General features: G+C 36.6%; 1 protein-coding gene and 1 long non-coding RNA gene across 2 annotated transcripts in view; one reads left to right on the top strand and one right to left on the bottom strand.

Annotated features, from left to right (window-relative positions):
• The window catches only part of mdfi (MyoD family inhibitor), a 30,956-nt gene extending 21,306 nt beyond the window's left edge, over nucleotides 1-9,650 (bottom strand). Inside the window, exons 1-2 of the mRNA XM_088422969.1 lie at nucleotides 9,537-9,650; nucleotides 7,092-7,282 (exon numbers count right to left, since the gene is read on the bottom strand). Coding sequence (XP_088279095.1) covers nucleotides 7,092-7,236 — 145 coding nt within the window. The 5' untranslated portion in view covers nucleotides 7,237-7,282; nucleotides 9,537-9,650. The remainder of the gene's footprint in view (nucleotides 1-7,091; nucleotides 7,283-9,536) is intronic.
• LOC148419026 (uncharacterized) overlaps nucleotides 1-20,569 on the top strand; it is a 40,039-nt gene that overhangs the window by 9,256 nt on the left and 10,214 nt on the right. The window lies entirely within an intron of this gene.

The following is a 20,569-nucleotide window of genomic DNA, read 5'->3' as shown; positions in this document are numbered from 1 at the left end:
ATTTTTTGATTATGTACTATCCAAAATAGTAAAAGCACAACATCACTATTAATTATAAAACATTAACATTACTAATAATCATAAAACATTACAAGTTTTTCATTTATTAAAAAAAAAAAATCTTATTTTTACACCTTACAAAATCATCAACGGGCCGGATTAAACCCATTTGTGGGCCAGATCCGGCCCGCAGGCCGTATGTTTGACACCATGTCTTAAACTTTTAACCTGTATAAATGCTGTAAAAAAAGTAATTAACAGTTGAAAGTTCTTTTAATATTTCTTTTCCTTGAGTCAGTGTTAATAAAAGATACATTTGTAGGAATATTCCATTTTTATAGCTAATACTCTTATTTATGGTCGGCGTGGCAAGTGGGGGAGGGGAGGTCGCGAAATGTTTTCTCATTCCTGGGGGGGCCTTTGCAAAATGTAATTGAGAAGCACTGCGTAAGAGAAAATGAATGGGTGGATAGTCTATTCATTTAGTCACACATCAAAACAAATGGCTATTCTAATAAATGCATTTAACGCATCTATTCACCGGCCTGAAAAAAAAAAGCTCGCGAGAAGTCAATAATACTCGAAAGAGGTACAGAACATCAAAGCAGACTAATGCTTAGTAGCCCGGAGATAGCAGGGACTGTGCCGTAGTATCTTCCTGGACAGCGGTAACAACTGGAACTGATTGAAACCACACACCAACACTGAGGCTTTGGACCAGTGAATGTAACACACACTCTGGTTGGGATGGTTTTATCTGACTCCAGCAACAAACAAAAATAAATGCATGCAGGAGCATGCACACAGTGAAAGGAATAGTGGAACTAATTGTTTAACTGCAGTTTGGCTGGCGCGCACACACATAAATAACTGGAAAATTTCCAAAGGGAAAGATTCTTGCTTGGACGGATGATGGAGATCGCAGCTCATTAAAAACTAAAAACTGACGACTCGAAAACGGTAATTGTGTCTCAGGGATTTGTCTGCTTCCTACACCTTAACTGTTGCACTGTCACACTTGATTGAACTTGTGTTGGCTATTTTTGCTCATTTCAACTGTTAAAGACATGCCATTTGGTTTGGAAAAAAAAGGTCTCAATAAATATCTCAACCTTTTTTTTCAGTGATGTACCTCTTGAGAATAAAAATTTCAGCCAAGTACCCCTTAGCACGTGCAAATTATTCTTCATTGGGAAAAAAAACAACCTTAAAACAGATTAAAAAATGTTACATTTGTGTTATCTCTAGATCGTGTAATATCATCTGTCAACAAAACGTTTTGCAAACACAAGCTAGGAGTAAGTTCCTTCATGTTCCAATTGGTTTACTCTTAATTTGAAAGTATAAATATACCTCCCATCACAGTCTTAATAATCATTAAATTAGATTTTCCTGATACCAGCAGAAGCCCTGTTAAAATCTCATGTGCCCCGAAAAGGACTTTCATGTACTCCGAGGGACCTAGAGGACTGTTGTTGTACACAATATAAATCATTCAAGTATAAATTATTAAAAAATAATGACTAACTCATACACAAAAACACAATAAAATGCCAGCCTTTATAATGTCATTTTTTTGTGCGTCCAAAAAGCAACTTTAAATTGTGATCTCCAGTATTTGCAACATTTTGAAGGTAAACACACACAAATTATAAACCAGCAGAGGTCCTTGATTGAACAAATAAAATTTTCATGAATGTTAAGGAATCGTACATGTGCCATTGAGGAGCATCTGATCCGCAGCAAAGGCACTGATCTGACCAAATATTTAGATAATATTTGCCCTTGATGGGCAGCAAGTTTTCCATTTTTCAATACTGAGTAAGAAATATGTGAAATGGGCTTTCAAACATATTCCAGAAAATGGAGCGCAAGAATAATCATACTGATTTATGTCTTTTTGGATTGAGTAACTGTGACTCAGTAGTAGAAATGAGCCTGCAGAAAGAGGTAACAGTTGTTAAAATAGCAAGCATTGGACAATGTTTGGTCAAAATCCTCCTGCTACTAAGCCTACTCATTTGTGTACACTGTATTGGACGCTTATTTTTTTTTTTTTTTTTTAATACATGTTCGGGCTACCCTACTAAGTCCCAGTGTGCTCAGTAGAGGACATCCTGGCTTTTCCAATGACGTCTCATGTGTGGGATGCAATTTGCTTTGCTGTCTTGCTGAGACAAAATGGACACAAACTAATAAGCTGCCTCTCAGGAGGATATGACGCTGTCATTAAATATTTCAGGTAACAAGATAGTAAAATATTTTTCAATGACCAGACAGAGTTCATTCTGAAGTTCTTCGCCTCTATCAATAATGATGGAAGCAGTCGGACTAGAGAACTCATTTGAAGTTCAACCCTGAACGTTTCGGGGGCATCAATTTGGGGGCGTTTGGGTATCTCAAGGACACAAACACCAATTTTACAGGAATCAGGAGTCTTAAAGTCCAAAATTGCTTCAGACTTGTTGAAGATGAATTCAAACTTGTGCCAAGTAGATTTACATGAAAGGCTTGCTTATTGCCTTTCACATTATGTTGACAGTCAGTCATAAGTTAATGAGTGTTTGTGTTCCCGTGTGAGAGAGAGCAACACGTTCTGAAACGAGGTGGTAAGGAGAGCTGCCACATTTCTGTACTTCAAATATGCTGTAAAAATGCCCCAAATTGCACCTTGGTTATTTCAAACTTGGTGGTGAACTAAATTAGATACTGGCCTCAATGAACCTCTGTGACTAAAATGAGACAAGCGGGCACATAGCTGCATCCTTACACAGCATAGGAGAGACATTCTGTAGTTTAGCGTGGAACAAACATGCAATGATCAATTAAAATATCGTCTATATTTAGACTGCAGATGTTTTTTGGGAGGAAAACATAAATAAATGAACAGTAACTGAATAAATATAATCATTGAACATTTAACTAAATCTTGATGACTCCACCTCACTCGAGTAAAATTTAAGTCCGAAAACCAAAAGCCGTTTTGAAAGTTATTCACTCCACTATTAGGTTTACTTATGGAATAGAGTTGAAGCCTTGTTTGGAAGTGACCTATTAACATTATTACATATTATGGTCAGGCATTACATGTGTAATGTACAAAAAAAAAATTGTGAGTGTTAAATATAAGTTTGTGTTTGTTGACCTTAATCGCTGAGTGTCGTAGGAAATACGGTCAAAATGCGCCATCAAATAAATTCCTTTTGCACGCATTTTGGAATAAACACATGGTGCCGTTTTGAACCTCTACCTGTTTAGACATTCTATTGTCACTTTTAGCCTCTTAGTGTTTTTTTATGTTTGTTTGTTTGTTTTTTAATTTTGTACGATGATTACAGATGATTCGTCCAAATCGGGTCGGAATTGACATTAGGGGTTGCTAAGTGGTACCACATAAATGCGAATTATGAATGCTAACAGTTTAGCATGGGCAAATTTTTTGACTCATAATAATTCATATGCGTAGAGGACAATAAAAAATGTATTCATGTAGATCCAACTTACATTCAACTGCAGTAAATTAAAAAAAGATCAAATATATATATATATATATATATATTTTTGGGGGGGGTGATAGTATAACTGATTTTAAAAAGATTCAATAGGGAAAGCTGTATTATTTTCATGATCAGCTATTATTGACGGCTTACATTGTAGCCAGTCAGATAATTCAATAAATTGAGTCGTATCAACTGTTTAGGTTTTTTCCCCACTAAAGTCTCATATGAGACCTTTTTCAAAACACTGATCTAATATACAGTAACTGAACATCATTATCACATCAATTAATTAACCGTGGGACTTTTCTGTATTTCAGTTTCAACAGAATTGTCGCATTAGACACTGTACTGGTGGCCGGTTATACAGGCAGCGTGCAGACTGTGAGTGTCTTCAGCTATGAGAACCATCAGTCTACCAATGACCGGAAAAAGAAGAGGAAGCAATAAAAATCAGTGATGAATGAAAAGAGTGACGCAGTTTGATTTCCTTTCTCAACAAAATATCAAGGCAATAGACCGTATGTAGGAGTCAAGTAAATGTACATGGTCAGAGACACACGTCAACAATTCGCAAGATGAAACAACACGGGTGAGAAGTGGGTCAAAAACAGAAGAAGAGATGCCAGTGGTAAAAAAGAATGAGGGGTTAGAATATGGAGCTGAAGGTTTCCTACATAAACAGATAGCCTCATTGCATTTTCATGTCTGAGGGAGAGAAACATTCCCAATAGTGAGGAGCACACATCTGTCAAAACACAGAACCATTCCGTGGCCTTGGAGCTGCTGAGGGGAGCTTGACTTACTTACTATGAGCAGGAAAGGCTGCGAACGTAATCGAGGATGACTCCGTCGCTAACCCAGAGCGAGTTCAACTCACTACTCAAAGGACACGTTGGTCATTAAACTGTGGACACTTTGGCAAAAATTGTGGCATTTCAGTTAGTAAGTTGTGCAAAGTAAAATGGCTTGAAAATATTCTATCCTTCCGATATACAGCGTATTAAGTTATGTCTCGGTGTGTCAATTTTGTCTCAGCAAGACAGCAGTCACATCCCACCCAAACACATGAGATATCGTTGGAAAGGCCAGGATGTCCTCTTTGAGCACACTAGGACTTAGTAGGATAGCTTGATTGAGTCAAAAGTTATAAACCAAAAAATAATGTCTACTGCTGTGGACACTATAGGCTGGACTAGGCCATCAAAAAAAGAGTAGATTTTCTTTTCAGATCAAGAACAAATGAATTGGAACATTAAGTAATGTATTGCTAAATTGTCATAGTGACTCCGTTGCAAAATGTTGTATGACTTTATTTTGTTAAAGGGAAAGTCAACCCAAGATATTTTGTGACAATAAGATGTTCTTTAAAGCCCCACTAGTTGAAACATAGTGTTCTGGTATTTGTAGATTAAGAATTAAGAAGTAAAATCCAGAGTTTTTTTGTCCATCTAAGGATGTGGCCATTTTGCCACTTACTGTCCCCTGAAAACGACATCACACTTTCTAAAGCCTCAGCCAATGACCACTCACAACTCAGCTTGTGAATGTCACATGACCAAACTTAGAAAACAGATGATTGGTCATTACCTGAGCCCTGGGCAACTGGCATGTTATTTTCACTCGACAACAAATGGCAAAATTTTGCTTCTTAATTCATATTCCAAAAACATAATATAAATTACAAAGTCATGTTTAGATGACTGGGGGTGCTTTGAAAATGATATTGTAAACATTTTTTTTTTCCTCTAAATTTGTATGGCTGCACATTGCCATCAGTGACACAATCTCCTGGCAGATTAACGATCTATCTTCTGTAGTTGCTGAATGAAAAACACCAAAAGATACCACTGCAAATGTAGTTCCAGATGTAGCAGGTAGTTAATTGAAAAGAAAAGTTACAATGAGTACATCATTTAAAAATGTTGTTAAAAATGCTGACAGCAAAGGTCGGACAACACAGCCCGATTCTTGTTAAAGTTGCGTTTCCAAAGCGTCTTTGAGCATGACATCAGCGCAGTGGTTGAACAAGTCTTGCACCACTTCTTAGGAAGTCAAAGAGACACACTGTCATGTGTCATGAGCTGTTCATGCCAACAGTGAGGGAAAACAGTTTTAATGCGTGTGCTGGCTAGGCAAATATCTGCTAGATTCTTGTAAGTGTTGTGCGTCAGATGTGTTTTTCACTGTCGTCGTACGTGTTGTGTTGCCCCTGCGTTCTCCAGTTGGGGGGGGGTGGACCACTGAAAGCAGGGCCTTGTTGCCCTCTGTGGTAGCCTGACCAATGGTCTCCTCCCCGCCCTGGCTCTCACCTACATTCACTCAACAAACCCACAACCAGCCAGGCAGACCGGCAGCCTAACTTTAATAGAAGAAGTCCTACTTTGCCATAGATTCCTGAGTTTGCACAGGTAAAGTCAGCGTAATGCTAAGAACGTGTTGAGGCACCATCCTGCTTTTTAAAATAACTTAAGGCTTTACTGAGGTATTACTATTAGAGGGTAATCTTCTCAATCCCATAATACGGGATATACCAGAAAGTAGCCAGTAGAAGACTAGCACATTGAATACAGGAACCGTAACAAATGGCAATGGTAAAATTAAAAGAAAAAGTTTTCAGTAAAGTCAGAATGCCATGGTAACACCATAACATTTGCACTCACGCATGCTGGTTGAATCATATAAGAAACAGGTCGCTTGCGAATTCCCAGGAAAAAAAAAAAATAAAATAAAAAATCAAATCAAATAAAAAAAAATATATATTATATATATATATATATATATATATATATATATATATATATATATATATATATATATATATATATATATATATATATACACATACATACATACATACATACATATATATATATATATAGATACAATATATATATATATATATATATATATATATATATATATATATATATATATATATATATATTATATATACTTAAATAAACATTACAAAAACATTATTTTAAAGTCTTGCAGAAATCGTTGTTAATGAAATACATTTTGAATCAATTGGATTGCAGACCCGAAAATTAAATCTGAATCGCGACGCAAAGATTCCCACCGCCATTGTTTCCCCATCCATCCATTTTGTAAACAAATATTTTTCCCTTACGAGTGTCACCAGTGACAGCAGGCTCTGGACGAGCTTGGTCATTTGCATTATTCCCTCACAATGAAACAGTCGCTTGCATATTTTCTGAATGTGACAGAAACTACCTAGAAAATAACATACAAGCACAAAGGGGAACTTGCAAACTAGACACAAGAGAGCCGAAGCTGAGATGTGAACTCGGAATCTCACAACTGTGAGGAAGATGCGCTAATCACAGATCCACTGCGATGCCTAATGATGTTCACGTTCATGAAAAAAATCTGCTTACACTCAAACCACAGGATCATTTTTCTTCTAAAAATCCCTCTGCGGTTACTTTGTGCGTCCGTTACGCTAGCCGGGACAGTTTATGCAACATAAAAAAACAAATGTTTAATGCAGCTTACTCAACCCATCATTTTCGCAACGTTCCACTTATTACAGCAGTAATACATGGCCAATGATAGAACCCTTTATCTTACCTCTACTTGACGCTGGGATGAAGGTGCTATTTTCAATCTGTACGGTCGCATTTACATGTAAACTGGGGAAGGATTCTATGGGATAGGGGTCCCCATCATCCGGTGGTTCTGGGGTGGTGGCGGCAGCGCTCCTCTCCTCATCCATGGACGTAGGCCTGGCTCTTTTTCGAGGAGGTGGAGGGGCCCAGGAACTAGCCAGAGGAAAAGAATCGTCAGGCATATCGCGGTGGGGAAAATGATGCACGAATGACAGGAACAACTTCTTATTGTATTAAGTGGCTAATGGTGGGAGCCTTTTTCACAAGCGTGATTAAGATATTCCTAAAGAAGTAAAAGGCACAGGTTTTGTTTTCTTTCAAAACCGGAAATGTCCAATCATGTTTAGGTTTGACTCAGTCTTTTTTTTTTTTTACATGAAATGCTTCGTTTCTTGCAATCTATTAGAAATCGCTTTTACCAATACAGTGACCAGACATGCCATTTTTGCTGAAAAATGACAAAAATATGCATTAAATTCTTACCAGGAACTTTTTATAAAGCAAATTGGATTGTAATTCCATGGGGTGACAGGTGGTTGTGTTAATACTTTAGCTAATGCTATATGCTATCTTGGATGACAATTCAACTGCGCGAAACAGATCAATGCACTCACCTCAATTTGACCTCTTTTGTTTATTCCAGGTGTTTTACTGTTGCATTAAAATTTGTATTTCCTGTCCCTGCAAATTTGTTATGCGGTTGATAAAGTTGATATGCGGTTGTTCTGATTTTGTTTCATGCTTCCATATACCTTCTGCACTGTGCTCTAATCATTGCTGTTTTGCGTATTGAAAAAGTATTTTTATTGATGTTTGAAAATTTCAGGGTGGTCATTGAACACACCTCCAGTCAATTGTGTGAGCGACTACAATACTAACTTTCTTTTCCTCCTCTACATAGTTATTGATTGTTGAATGCTAGCTCTTTGCCCGTTTACCAAACCCTTCTTTAATGAAAGACAAAATATGTGTTTGTTTCAAATTTAAGACATAGGTATATTTTTCTTTACTGACGCAAAAAATAAACAGTGTATGCAAATCATGCAGATAGGACGCTGACTCCCATCACTTTCCTTGATCAATGTTGTAAATATTTGTCCAACCACTTGAATTTATTGCTCAACATAGTTGGTATGAATTAAAATATTAAGAAGGCAATCAACCGACGTACTGCCATATCAATCAAACATTGAATACTGAGTGCAGTAACTTCTGTGCAGCAATTTAATGTGATCATCTGCAGGTAGTGAGGGACAAATTTCCTTTTTAAATTTACAAAATTTACAAATTTACCTGATAAGTCAATCCCTGGGACCAAATCACTGAACCTTTCGAGTTCGATCGAACCCAGTTCAAGAAGCACTGATTTGGATTAATGCTTTTAAAAAATGTTTACACCAAATACCACTTAAAAATACTTAGCCCTCCAAGGAGGATACCACAAATGGTACTAGCACAGCACTATCAATCAGTGATTTAGATTTTCAAGTTTTGACTTCAGAGAGAAAACTTTGAGTCAACTGTGAATAAATTCTCACAAATCTGAGATGACAATACCTCTGAACAGTTTATCATAAGGCTCATTCGAATCAGGAATAAAAAAAATGCTTATTAAAATGATAAAATAGCACAAAAAGTGAAGAACGCTTTGGAGAAAGGAAGATTAATGGCCACAGAAGACAAACAGGTCTTGACTCAGTAGGACATTCCACCGTGGGGTGTTTTGACAATGATAGGGAGAGAATGCTGGGTAAGCACATTTGGATCATCAAAACATTTATTCATCATGTTATTTTTTTTGTAATGTCTCTTCATCGTTAGAAAGTGGAAGAAGGTCGGATAATTTATCCCCCCAAACCCTCCCAAAAAAAAACACTGAATGTCAAATCAAATCAATACAGCGACTACAGCCATATTGGAACGTGAGACAAACAGTTGTGAAAATGTCATTTTTATTTATTATTTTTTTTAGATCTGAAACCTAGCAAGATCACGTTCAATCACGTGCATGTTTGACGCGCGTGCCAGTCAGCTGGCCAGCTGTTTGCGCGCTCCCGCTGTTTGACACGCCAACCCACTACCTTGACTTTTTTCTGGCTTCAAAACAACCCAAGAAACCAACTTTAACGTGTTCGCATTGGGCGTATACACTCACAAACTCATCATAAAGTTCACTTGGGAAAGTGAAAGTTTCGAGCTCCCCCAAATGAAGTCAACACAAATTTCAAACTCGTGCAACTTTTGGCGTGTTATCACAATAGTTGCGAGGTAAACATTGCACTGCTTTTCCTTTAATTATACGCGTCTGTTTCCCTTAACGAGTCCGTGCGTGCATTTGAGTGGGAAGATCTTTCATGAGCAGTCATTTTGAACCATAACAACAACGAAGACGTCGACACGAACTCACCTTGTGTGTAGATGGGTCACGGAATATCCAAGCTTTCGGCTAATTCATTCTCTGACCTCTCCAGGTGGACTTCTCTCACCCTCCTTCCCCTCCTCCTCGTCTCCCCCCTTCCACTTATCTCCACACTTCCACGGATTTTGTCCACTGCACGCCGGGTACGTGCACACCCCCCCAAAAAAACTTAAGTAAAGTTGGCAAGATATTGGCAGATTCGGACTTTCGCGATCAATACCTCTCAGACAAAACGTCGTCGAAACACCAAAGTCGCCTTTATACCTCCTTCATAACACGGACTACCAGCTACAATGTCAAAAAAAGACATTTGTAAAATATTTAAACCGTTTCTTTCGGTGAAAAGACGCAATTGATCTCTATGAGCAGCAGAGGCTGGGTGAGCGCGCAAGGGACCGTCTGCAAAATACTAGATGAGGAGGGGGAAAAACAATAACGCCACAATTTGTGATTATGAATTCAACGAACACATCAAAGACATTAACATAATCATATTGAGACAGTGCTTTTGGATAAAAAAAAGCGTTTGTTTAATTTTGGACAATGTTTGTACTTAAAAATCATTAATAAACTGAATATCCATCTATAGCTCCAATATTGTTTAATATAAGGAGTCCAAAATCACTGGGCACATTCATGACATTTTCATGATCACACTACAACACTCGTTTTTTAAATAAATTATTTTGATAAATTTGGGGGATTTATTTTAAATGCTTGTTAATCATTTATACCCTCAAATGAATCAGTGGCTCCCCTTTTTGAGTTGGGGTAAACACTCCTAAATCACTACACCATCAATGAAGTACTCCCAATTATCCAACAACTGCTGGTTTTCTAATAAATTCCTTTGCCTAATTTTAAGAATTTTTTTAAATGCATATTGACCATAATTTGCCAATATATTGATCAATAGCTCTGCTGTTGGTTGAGTTAGAGACTCCAAAATTACCACACAAATCAGTGACATCCCTCCCCTTATGTTACATCCTCTGGTTTTCAAATAAATCCCTCTGCCTAATTTTAAGGATTTTATTTATGATTATTGTTCAATATTTAACCATATATTGATCAATAGCTCTGCTGTTGGTTGTGTTAGGGACTCCAAAATCACCACACACATCAGTGGCATCCCTCCCCTTAGGCTACATTGACTGATTTTGAAATAAAGCCCTCTTCCTATTTTTAAGAATTTTTTTAAATTTATTGATCAATATGTATCAATATATTGATCAATAGCTCTGCTGTTGGTTGGGTTAGGGACTCCAAAATGACCACACACATCAGTGGCATCCCTACCCTTAGGCTACATTCTCTGGTTTTTAAATAAATCTCTTTGCCTAATTTTAAGGAATATTTTATCATTATTGATCAATATTTACCCATAAATTGATCAATAACTCGGCTGTTGATTGATTTAGGGACTCCAAAATCACCAAACACATCAGTGACATCCCTTCCCTTATGCTACATCCTCTGGATTTCAAATAAATCCCTTTGCTTGATTTTAAGGAATATTTTATCATTATTGATCAATATTTAACCATATATTGATCAATAGCTCTGCTGTTGGTTGGGTTAGGGATTCCAAAATCACCACACACATCAGTAACATCTTTCTTCTTACGCTACATTGCCTGGTTTTCAAATAAGTCCCTCTGCCTAATTTTAAGGATTTTTTTATGATTACTGATCAATATATACACATATATTGATCAATAGCTCTGAGTTTGGTAGGGTTAAAGACTCCAAAGTCACCCCAAACATCAGTTACATCCCTCCCCTTATGCTACATCCTCTGGTTTTCAAATAAATCCCTCTGCCTAATTTTAAGGATTTTATTTATGATTATTGATCAATATTTAACCATATATTGATCAATAGCTCTGCTGTTGGTTGTGTTAGGGACTCCAAAATCACCACACACATCAGTGGCATCCCTCCCCTTAGGCTACATTTACTGATTTTGAAATAAAGCCCTCTTCCTATTTTTAAGAATTTTTTTTTAATTTATTGATCAATATGTATCAATATATTGATCAATAGCTCTGCTGTTGGTTGTGTTAGGGACTCCAAAATGACCACACACATCAGTGACACCCCTCCCCCTATGCTACATTCGCTGGTTTTCTAATAAATCCCTCTGCCAAATTTTAAGGATTTTATTTATGATTATTGATCAATATTTAACCATATATTGATCAATAGCTCTGCTGTTGGTTGGGTTAGGGACTCCAAAATCACCACACACATCAGTGGCATCCTTACCCTTAGGCTACATTCTCTGGTTTTCAAATAATTCCCTTTGCCTAATTTTAAGGAATATTTTGTCATTATTGATCAATATTTACCCATATATTGATCAATAGCTCGGCTGTTAATTGGGTTAGGGACTCCAAAATCACCACACACATCAGTGACACCCCTCCCCCTATGCTACTTTCGCTGGTTTTCTAATAAATCCCTCTGCCAAATTTTAAGGAATTTTTTATGATTACTGATCAATATTTACCAATATATTGATCAATAGCTCTGAGTTTGGTTGCGTTAAAGACTCCAAAATCACCCCACACATCAGTGACATCCCTCCCCTTATGCTACATCCTCTTGTTTTCAAATAAATCCCTCTGCCTAATTTTAAGGATTTTTTTATGATTATTGATCAATAATTAACCATATATTGATCAATAGCTCTGCTGTTGGTTGGGCTAGGGACTACAAAATCACCACACACATCAGTGGCATCCCTCCCATTAGGCTACATTTCCTGGTTTTGAAAATAGACCCTCTGCCTAATTTTAAGGAATATTTTATCATTATTGGTCAATATTTACCCATATATTGATCAATAGCTCTGCTGTTGGTTGGGTTAGGGACTCCAAAGTCACCCCACACATCAATGACATCCCTCTCCTTATGCTACATTCTCTGGTTTTCAAATATATCCCTCTGCCTAATTTTAAGGATTTTTTTTATGATTATTGATCAATAATTACCCATATATTGATCAATAGCTCTGCTGTTGGTTGGGTTAGGGACTCCAAAATCACCAAACACATCGGTGGTATCCCATCCCTTATACTACATTCCCTGGTTTTCAGATTAATCTCTTTGCCTAATTTTAAGATTTTTTTTTACTATTATTGATCAATATTTACAAATATATTGATCAGTAGCTCTGAGTTTGGTTGAGTTAAGGACCCCAAAATCACCACACACATCGATGACATCCCTCTCCTTATGCTACATCCTCTGGTTTTCATATATATCCCTCTGCCTAATTTTAAGATTTTTTTTATGATTAATGATCAATATTTACCCATATATTGATCAATAGCTCTGCTGTTGATTGGGTTAGGGACTCCAAACTCACCAAACACATTAGTGACATCCCTCCCCCTATGCTACATTCGCTGGTTTAAAAAAAAAAAACCTCTGCCAAATTTTAAGGATTTTTTTATGATTACTGATCAATATTTACCAATATATTGATCAATAGCTCTGAGTTTGGTTTGGTTAGGGACTCCAAAATCACCACACACATCAGTGGCATCTCTCCCATTAGGCTACATTCTCTGGTTTTCAAATAAATCTCTTTGCCAGATTTTAAGGATTTTTTTTATATTATTGATTAATATTTACCCATATATTGATCAATAGCTCTGCTGTTGGTCAGGTTAGAGACTCTAAAATCAACACACACATCAGTGGCATCCCTACCCTTATGCTACATTCTCTGGTTTTCAAATAATTCCCTCTGCCTATTTTTAAAGAATATTTTATTATTATTAATCAATATTTACACATATATTGATCAATAGCTCGGCTGTTGGTTGGGTTAGGGACTACAAAATCACCACACACATCAGTGGCATCCCTCCCATTAGGCTACATTTCCTGGTTTTGAAATAAGTCCCTCTGCCTAATTTTAAGGATTTTTTTATGATTATGGATCAATATTTACCCATATATTGATCAATAGCTCTGCTGTTGAGTGGGTTAGGGACTCCAAACTCACCAAACACATTAGGGACATCCCTACCCTTATGCTACAACCTCTGGTTTTCAAATAAATCCCTCTGCCTAATTTTAAGGATTTTTTTATGATTATTGATCAATATGTATCAATATATTGATCAATAACTTTGCTGTTAGTTGAGTCCAAATTCCCCAAAAACATCAATGACATTCCTCCCTTCATGCTACATTCTTTGGTTTTCAAATAAATCCCTCTGCCTATTTTTAAGGATTTTTTTTTTTTATTAATATTGAGCAATATTTACACATATACTGATCAATAGCTTTGCTGTTGGTTGGGTTAGGGACTCCAAAATCACCAAACACATCGGTGGTATCCCACCCCTTTATGCTACATTCCCCGGTTTTCAGATTAATCTCTTTGTCTAATTTTAAGGAATTATTTACTATTATTGATCAATATTTACTAATATATTGATCAATAGCTCTGAGTTTGGTGGGGTAAGGGACCCCAAAATCATCACACACATCAGTGACACCCCTCCCCTTATGCTACATTCTTTGGTTTTCAAATAAATCCCTCTGCCTAATTTTAAGAGTTTTATTTATGATTATTGATCAATATTTACCCATCCTTAAAATCCTTAAAATTAGGCAGAGGGATTTATTTGAAAACCAGAGGTTGTAGCACAAGGGTAGGGATGTCACTAATGTGTTTTGTGATTTTGGAGTCCCTAACCCAACCAACAGCAGAGCTATTGATCAATATATGGGTAAATATTGATCAATAATGATAAAATATTCCTTAAAATTAGGCAAAGGGATTTATTTGAAAACCAGAGGATGTAGCATAAGAAGAGTGATGTCACTAATGTGTTAGGTGAGTTTGGAGTCCCTAACCCAATCAACAACAGAGCTATTGATCAATATATGGATAAATATTGATCAATAACCATAAAAAAAATCCTTAAAACTTGGAAAAGAGATTTATTTGAAAACCAGAGAATGTAGCATAAGGGGAAGGTTGTCACCGAGTTGTGTGGTGTTTTTGGAATCTCTAACCCAACCAACAGCAGAGCTATTGATCAATATATGGGTAAATATTGATCAATAACCATAAAAAATTCCTTAAAATTAGGCAGAGGGATTTTTTTTGAAAACCAGAAATTGTAGCCTAAGGGTAAGGATGCCACTAATGTGTTTGGTGATTTTGGAATCCCTAACCCAATCAACAGCAGAGCTATTGATCAATATATGGGTAATTATTGATCAATAATCATAAAAAAATCCTTAAAATTAGGCAGAGGGATTTATTTGTAAACCAGAGGATGTAGCATAAGGGGATGGATGTCACTGATGTGTGGGGTGACTTTGGAGTCCCTAACCCAACCAACAGCAGAGCTATTGATCAATATATGGGTAAATATTGATCAATAATGATCAAATATTCCTTAAAATTAGGCAGAGGGACTTATTTCAAAACCAGGAAATGTAGCCTAATGGGAGGGATGCCACTGATGTGTGTGGTGATTTTGTAGTCCCTAACCCAACCAACAGCAGAGCTATTGATCAATATATGGGTAATTATTGATCAATAATCATAAAAAAATCCTTAAAATTAGGCAGAGGGATATATTTGAAAACCAGAGGATGTAGCATAAGGAGAGGGATGTCATCGATGTGTGTGGTGATTTTGGAATCCCTAACCCAACCAAACTCAGAGCTATTGATCAATATAAGTGTAAATATTGATCAATAGTCATAAAAAAAATCCTTAAAATTAGGCAGAGGGTATTATTTGAAATCCAGAGAATGTAGCCTAAGGGGAGGTAAGCCACTGTTGTGTGCCGTGATTTTGGAGTCTCTAACCCAACCAACAGCAGAGCTATTGATCAATATATTGATAAATATTGATCAATAAACAAAAAAAATCCTTAAAATTAGGCAGAGGGATTTATTTGAAAACCAGAGGTTGTAGCATAAGGTTAGGGATGTCACTAATGTGTTTGGTGAGTTTGGAGTCCCTAACCCAATCAACAGCAGAGCTATTGATCAATATATGGGTAATTATTGATCAATAACTATAAAAAATTCCTTAAAATTAGGCAGAGGGCTTTATTTGAAAACCAGAGGATGTAGCCTAAGGGTAAGGATGCCACTGATGTGTGTGGTGATTTTGGAGTCCCTAACCCAACCAACAGCAGAGCTATTGATCAATATATGGGTAATTATTGATCAATAATCATAAAAAATTCCTTAAAATTAGGCAGAGGGATTTATTTGAAAACCAGAGGATGTAGCATAAGGGTAGGAATGTCACTAATGTGTTTGGTGAGTTTGGAGTCCCTAAACCAATCAACAGCAGAGCTATTGATCAATATATGGGTAATTATTGATCAATAACTATAAAAAATTCCTTAAAATTAGGCAGAGGGCTTTATTTGAAAACCAGAGGATGTAGCCTAAGGGTAAGGATGCCACTGATGTGTGTGGTGATTTTGGAGTCCCTAACCCAACCAACAGCAGAGCTATTGATCAATATATGGGTAATTATTGATCAATAATCATAAAAAATTCCTTAAAATTAGGCAGAGGGATTTATTTGAAAACCAGAGGATGTAGCATAAGGGTAGGAATGTCACTAATGTGTTTGGTGAGTTTGGAGTCCCTAAACCAATCAACAGCAGAGCTATTGATCAATATATGGGTAATTATTGATCAATAACTATAAAAAATTCCTTAAAATTAGGCAGAGGGCTTTATTTGAAAACCAGAGGATGTAGCCTAAGGGTAAGGATGCCACTGATGTGTGTGGTGATTTTGGAGTCCCTAACCCAACCAACAGCAGAGCTATTGATCAATATATGGGTAATTATTGATCAATAATCATAAAAAACATCCTTAAAATTAGGCAGAGGGATTTTTTTGAAAACCAGAGGATGTAGCATAAGGGGAGGGGTGTCACTGATGTGTGGGGTGACTTTGGAGTCTTTAACCCAACCAAACTCAGAGCTATTGATCAATATATTGGTAAATATTGATCAGTAATCATAAAAAAATCCTTAAAATTTTGCAGAGGGATTTATTTGAAAACCAAAGAATGTAGCATAAGGCGAGGGGTGTCACTGTTGTCTGTGGTGATTTTGGAGTCCCTAACTCAACCAACAGCAGAGCTATTAATCAATATATTGGTAAATTATGGTCAATATGCATTTAAAAAATCCTTAAAATTAGGCAAAGGAATTTATTAGAAAACCAGCAGTTGTTGCATAATTGGGAGTACTTCATTGATGGTTGTAGTGATTTAGGAGGGTTTACCCCAACTCAAAAAGGGGAGCCACTGATTCTTTTTGAGGGCATAAATGATTAACAAGCATTTAAAATAAAGCCCCAAAATTTATCAAAATAATTCATTTAAAAAACGAGTGTTGTAGTGCGATCATGAAAATGTCATGAATGCCCAGTGATTTTGGACTCTTTATATTAAACAATATTGGAGCTATAGATGAATATACAGTTTATTAATGATTTTTAAGTACACAAATTATCCAAAATTAAACAAACGCTTTTTTTATTCAAAAGCACTGTCCCAATATGATTATGTTAATGTCTTTGATTTGTTCGTTGAATTCATAATCACAAATTGTGGCGTTATTGTTTTTTTCCCCCTCCTCATCTAGTAATTTGCAGACTGTCCCTTGCGCGCTCGCCCAGCCTCTGCTGCTCATAGAGCTCAATTGCGTCTTTTCACCGAAAGAAACGGTTTAAATATTTTACAAATGTCTTTTTTTGACATTGTAGCTGGTAGTCTGTGTTACGAAGGAGGCATAAAGGCGACTTTGGTGTTTCGACGACGTTTTATCTGAGAGGTATTGATCGCGAAAGTCCGAATCTGCCAATATCTTGCCAACTTTACTTAAGTCCCAAAAAACTTTTCAGTGCATTTTTCACCACTCGATAACCCCCTTTCCCAACTCTTCCTCTCCGCCTCCCTAAAAAACTTACTCCGGCTCGCCCCTCGTCCTCCAGATGTTGAGACGCTTTTGGCAGCTCGCTGAGAGAAAAAAAAAAGAAGAAAAAAAAGTTGCGACTGCAGTTTTTCTCACTCTCACGCGAGTAAAATTCAGACTCAATACTTGACTTCTTATATGCGTGTGTGTCCCGTGTGCTGCCTTCACGGTCCCAGCGTGCGGCAAGTTTTGGGCAGGAAACTCGCAAGTCAGTGAGTGTGCTTCCTCCGGGCTACAAACTGCTTGGGCTGAGCTATACAGTCCTGTCATATAATTACCTCTTAACCCAAAGCAGACAGCTAGCACTGCGGGTTAGCTTTCATGCCAGTGAATTACGAGGCCGGTAGCCACATGTTTTCACATTAATAATAGACTTTGTCACTGATGGCAACCGTTGCAGGTAGCTATATCGACACAATAAGAACGCACTGTAATGGCACAAAAGTCAACAGAAATTACTGTAATGACTCATTGCTGTGATATTTGGTTCTTTTCTTCAACCCCCTCCAAAAGTTATACACACACTCACACGCACGTTTGCACACTTTTTGAAGGGAGAAAACAGTCTCCTTATAAAGATCTTTTTTTTTTTATCATTATTGATTTTAAAGGGGAAGTCAAGTTTTTTTTTTTTTTTTTTTTTTTAGCAATATTCTCTATGATGCTCCTTGAGTCTAAACCAAGAGCCATTTTGACCCGGTTTCCACAGATAAGCGGACTGAATAAGTTGAGTGTGTACAGCCAGAGTTGCTTACAGCAGCTTTTGCTAACCAAGGTTCTACCACATTATTTTCCATTAAAAGAAGCAAGCAGACTGAACCAACGTCTGAATCCACCCGTGTTCACAAACAGGGGCATTAAGATGAGATTTATTCGGTGTTAAGAATTCTTCAAGCACTCCAATTCATATGTTTACCTACCTGTGTTATCTTATTTTGAAATATCTTCTTTTAATCTGGAAGGCCAGCTGTATATCCTGTTTACGTTCTCCATTTGTTATTTAGCTCTTAGTGGCGTTTGTGTTAACACTGTTTGTTACCTTCTTGGTTTCAAGAAAAGAACTAGCAGACTGACCCAACGTTTGACTCCATCCTTTTTTCAAGAGTGGGCATTTTGCCACTTCCTGTCGACTGAAAATGACATCAGAGTTGCTCAGGCAACAACTAATCAAATCACATGACATTAAACATCAGGTGTCCCAGGGATGGATCGCGCCCTTACTTTTAGGTTTCACTGTAGCACAGTTATACACCGCCAATGCAGAAAGACATATTTTGATCATAGAATATCAATCAAATGACCAATAAACTATCCAGTGGCTATTCTGGTTCAGCATTGCTCCCTCAGGGATTGTTCGTCTTTTATTCCAGGAAAAGGCCATAAACAATAACAGGTTTCAGAACATTACTAAGCATTTTCTTGCACTTAGTCATTGTTCATCATGTACACGTTAGCAATGGTCAGCACTGACATACTCTGGAACAAAAATACACAAAGTGAAGTTAGTTCTGGCAAAATAACACTAAAAAAATGTGATTGCAATCAACAAACCTGATGTGTCATCTTGGAGATAGCAACAACAATTTGTATCACTAGCTGATTCAGCATTTACCTGTGAGTATATGTTACAACACAGTCATCGTGAATCTTTGCTTATCAGAAGGATGAATACTATAATTCAAGGTGGATGTTTTCAAATGGTTTTAAGAATAATCTGAGTGCAAAAACAAGTCATAAATTCTTAATTTAAGCAAGTTGCCAATCAAATTTAAGTAAATAGTTCTCAATTTAAGGTAAAATTGAAACTCTTGTATTTTTTTTCCAGATTGTAGTTTAAAATAAGTGTGCCCCCCCCCCTCCCCCCCTTGAGCCCAGATTGAAGCAAATAGTCTGAATACTTTGTAAAATGTTAGCAATATTTTCTCGTTCATTTAAAATTTCAGACCAGTTATGCTAGATTCAAGGACTTTTCAATTTTCTTGAATAAGTCATGAAAAAGAGTTTTTTTTTATTATACCTATGCAAAGCCATAATTTAAATTATGATTATTATATTATATATGAGCAGCATACCATAGGTTTAAGTAAACATAATTCCAATATATAATTTCTAAGTCCATCATTATAAGATTTTATTTTTGCTATCATATCCTAAATTAAGGAAAAATGTTTTGTTCTTAAAGGGACAATGTGTTCTATTTAGACCGTTTTTCATTACGGACAGCAGGAGGTGCTGCATTTACCATTGTCCGTAGCTATAACGAACATGGCCGCCTCCGGAGGAGTGCGACCCCCCCATGTAATATAATTTAATGATAACTAGACCTACGATTATATTTAAAACATACTGTTGGTCATTAAGAACACATTTATGTGCAGGTTCCTCAAAAGTAGAATCATTTAATTTATTCCTTTTTAATGAAAAACGGTCTAAATCTTACACATTGTCCCTTTTAAGCTGTAGATAACTCAAAAGCATCTTTTCATCTTGTTATGAGAAACTATTCATTTGAACAAAAAAGTCATCATAGGCAAACACTGGATTTAATATTTTAAAATAAGCGTTCTTTTTTTTGCAGAATTCTTCGCTGCACAAGATATTTTTCCATTTCAATACATAAAAATACGGTGTATTTCCTATTATAAACATTTTCTTCCTGCTGAAAATGATTTTTTTGCAGTGCGGTTTAACATTTTTATCTGTAAAAAAAGATCTTATTTATTTGTTCAGAAAAAAATAGCTGTCACATTGACAGAGCAGCATTAGTAGCCAACATTGCGTGGAAAACTGACATAAACATGACATAACCCTGAAATATTGGTACATCACACCTCTGAGTGTGAAAAAGACTGCTTGAGAACTACTTTTTTTTTTTTTTTGCTAGCACAGTTTTGCTTGAACAGTAGAGTTTGTCGCACATATTTGTAGTGCTCAGCACAGGCCTGCACAGGACATTAAACAAACAACTGAGGCGTGATCCAGGCCAACCCATGGCAGGATAGTGAGCTCATGTCAACACCTGAAGCTCGCAGC

The sequence above is a fragment of the Hippichthys cyanospilos genome, chromosome 9 (genome assembly GCF_059441005.1).
Source record: "Hippichthys cyanospilos isolate Australia breed blue-spotted pipefish chromosome 9, RoL_Hcya_1.0, whole genome shotgun sequence".
NCBI classification, from domain to species: domain Eukaryota; kingdom Metazoa; phylum Chordata; class Actinopteri; order Syngnathiformes; family Syngnathidae; genus Hippichthys; species Hippichthys cyanospilos.
The sequence above is the reverse complement of the archived record's forward strand: the minus strand, read 5'-3'. Positions and strand labels throughout refer to the sequence as shown.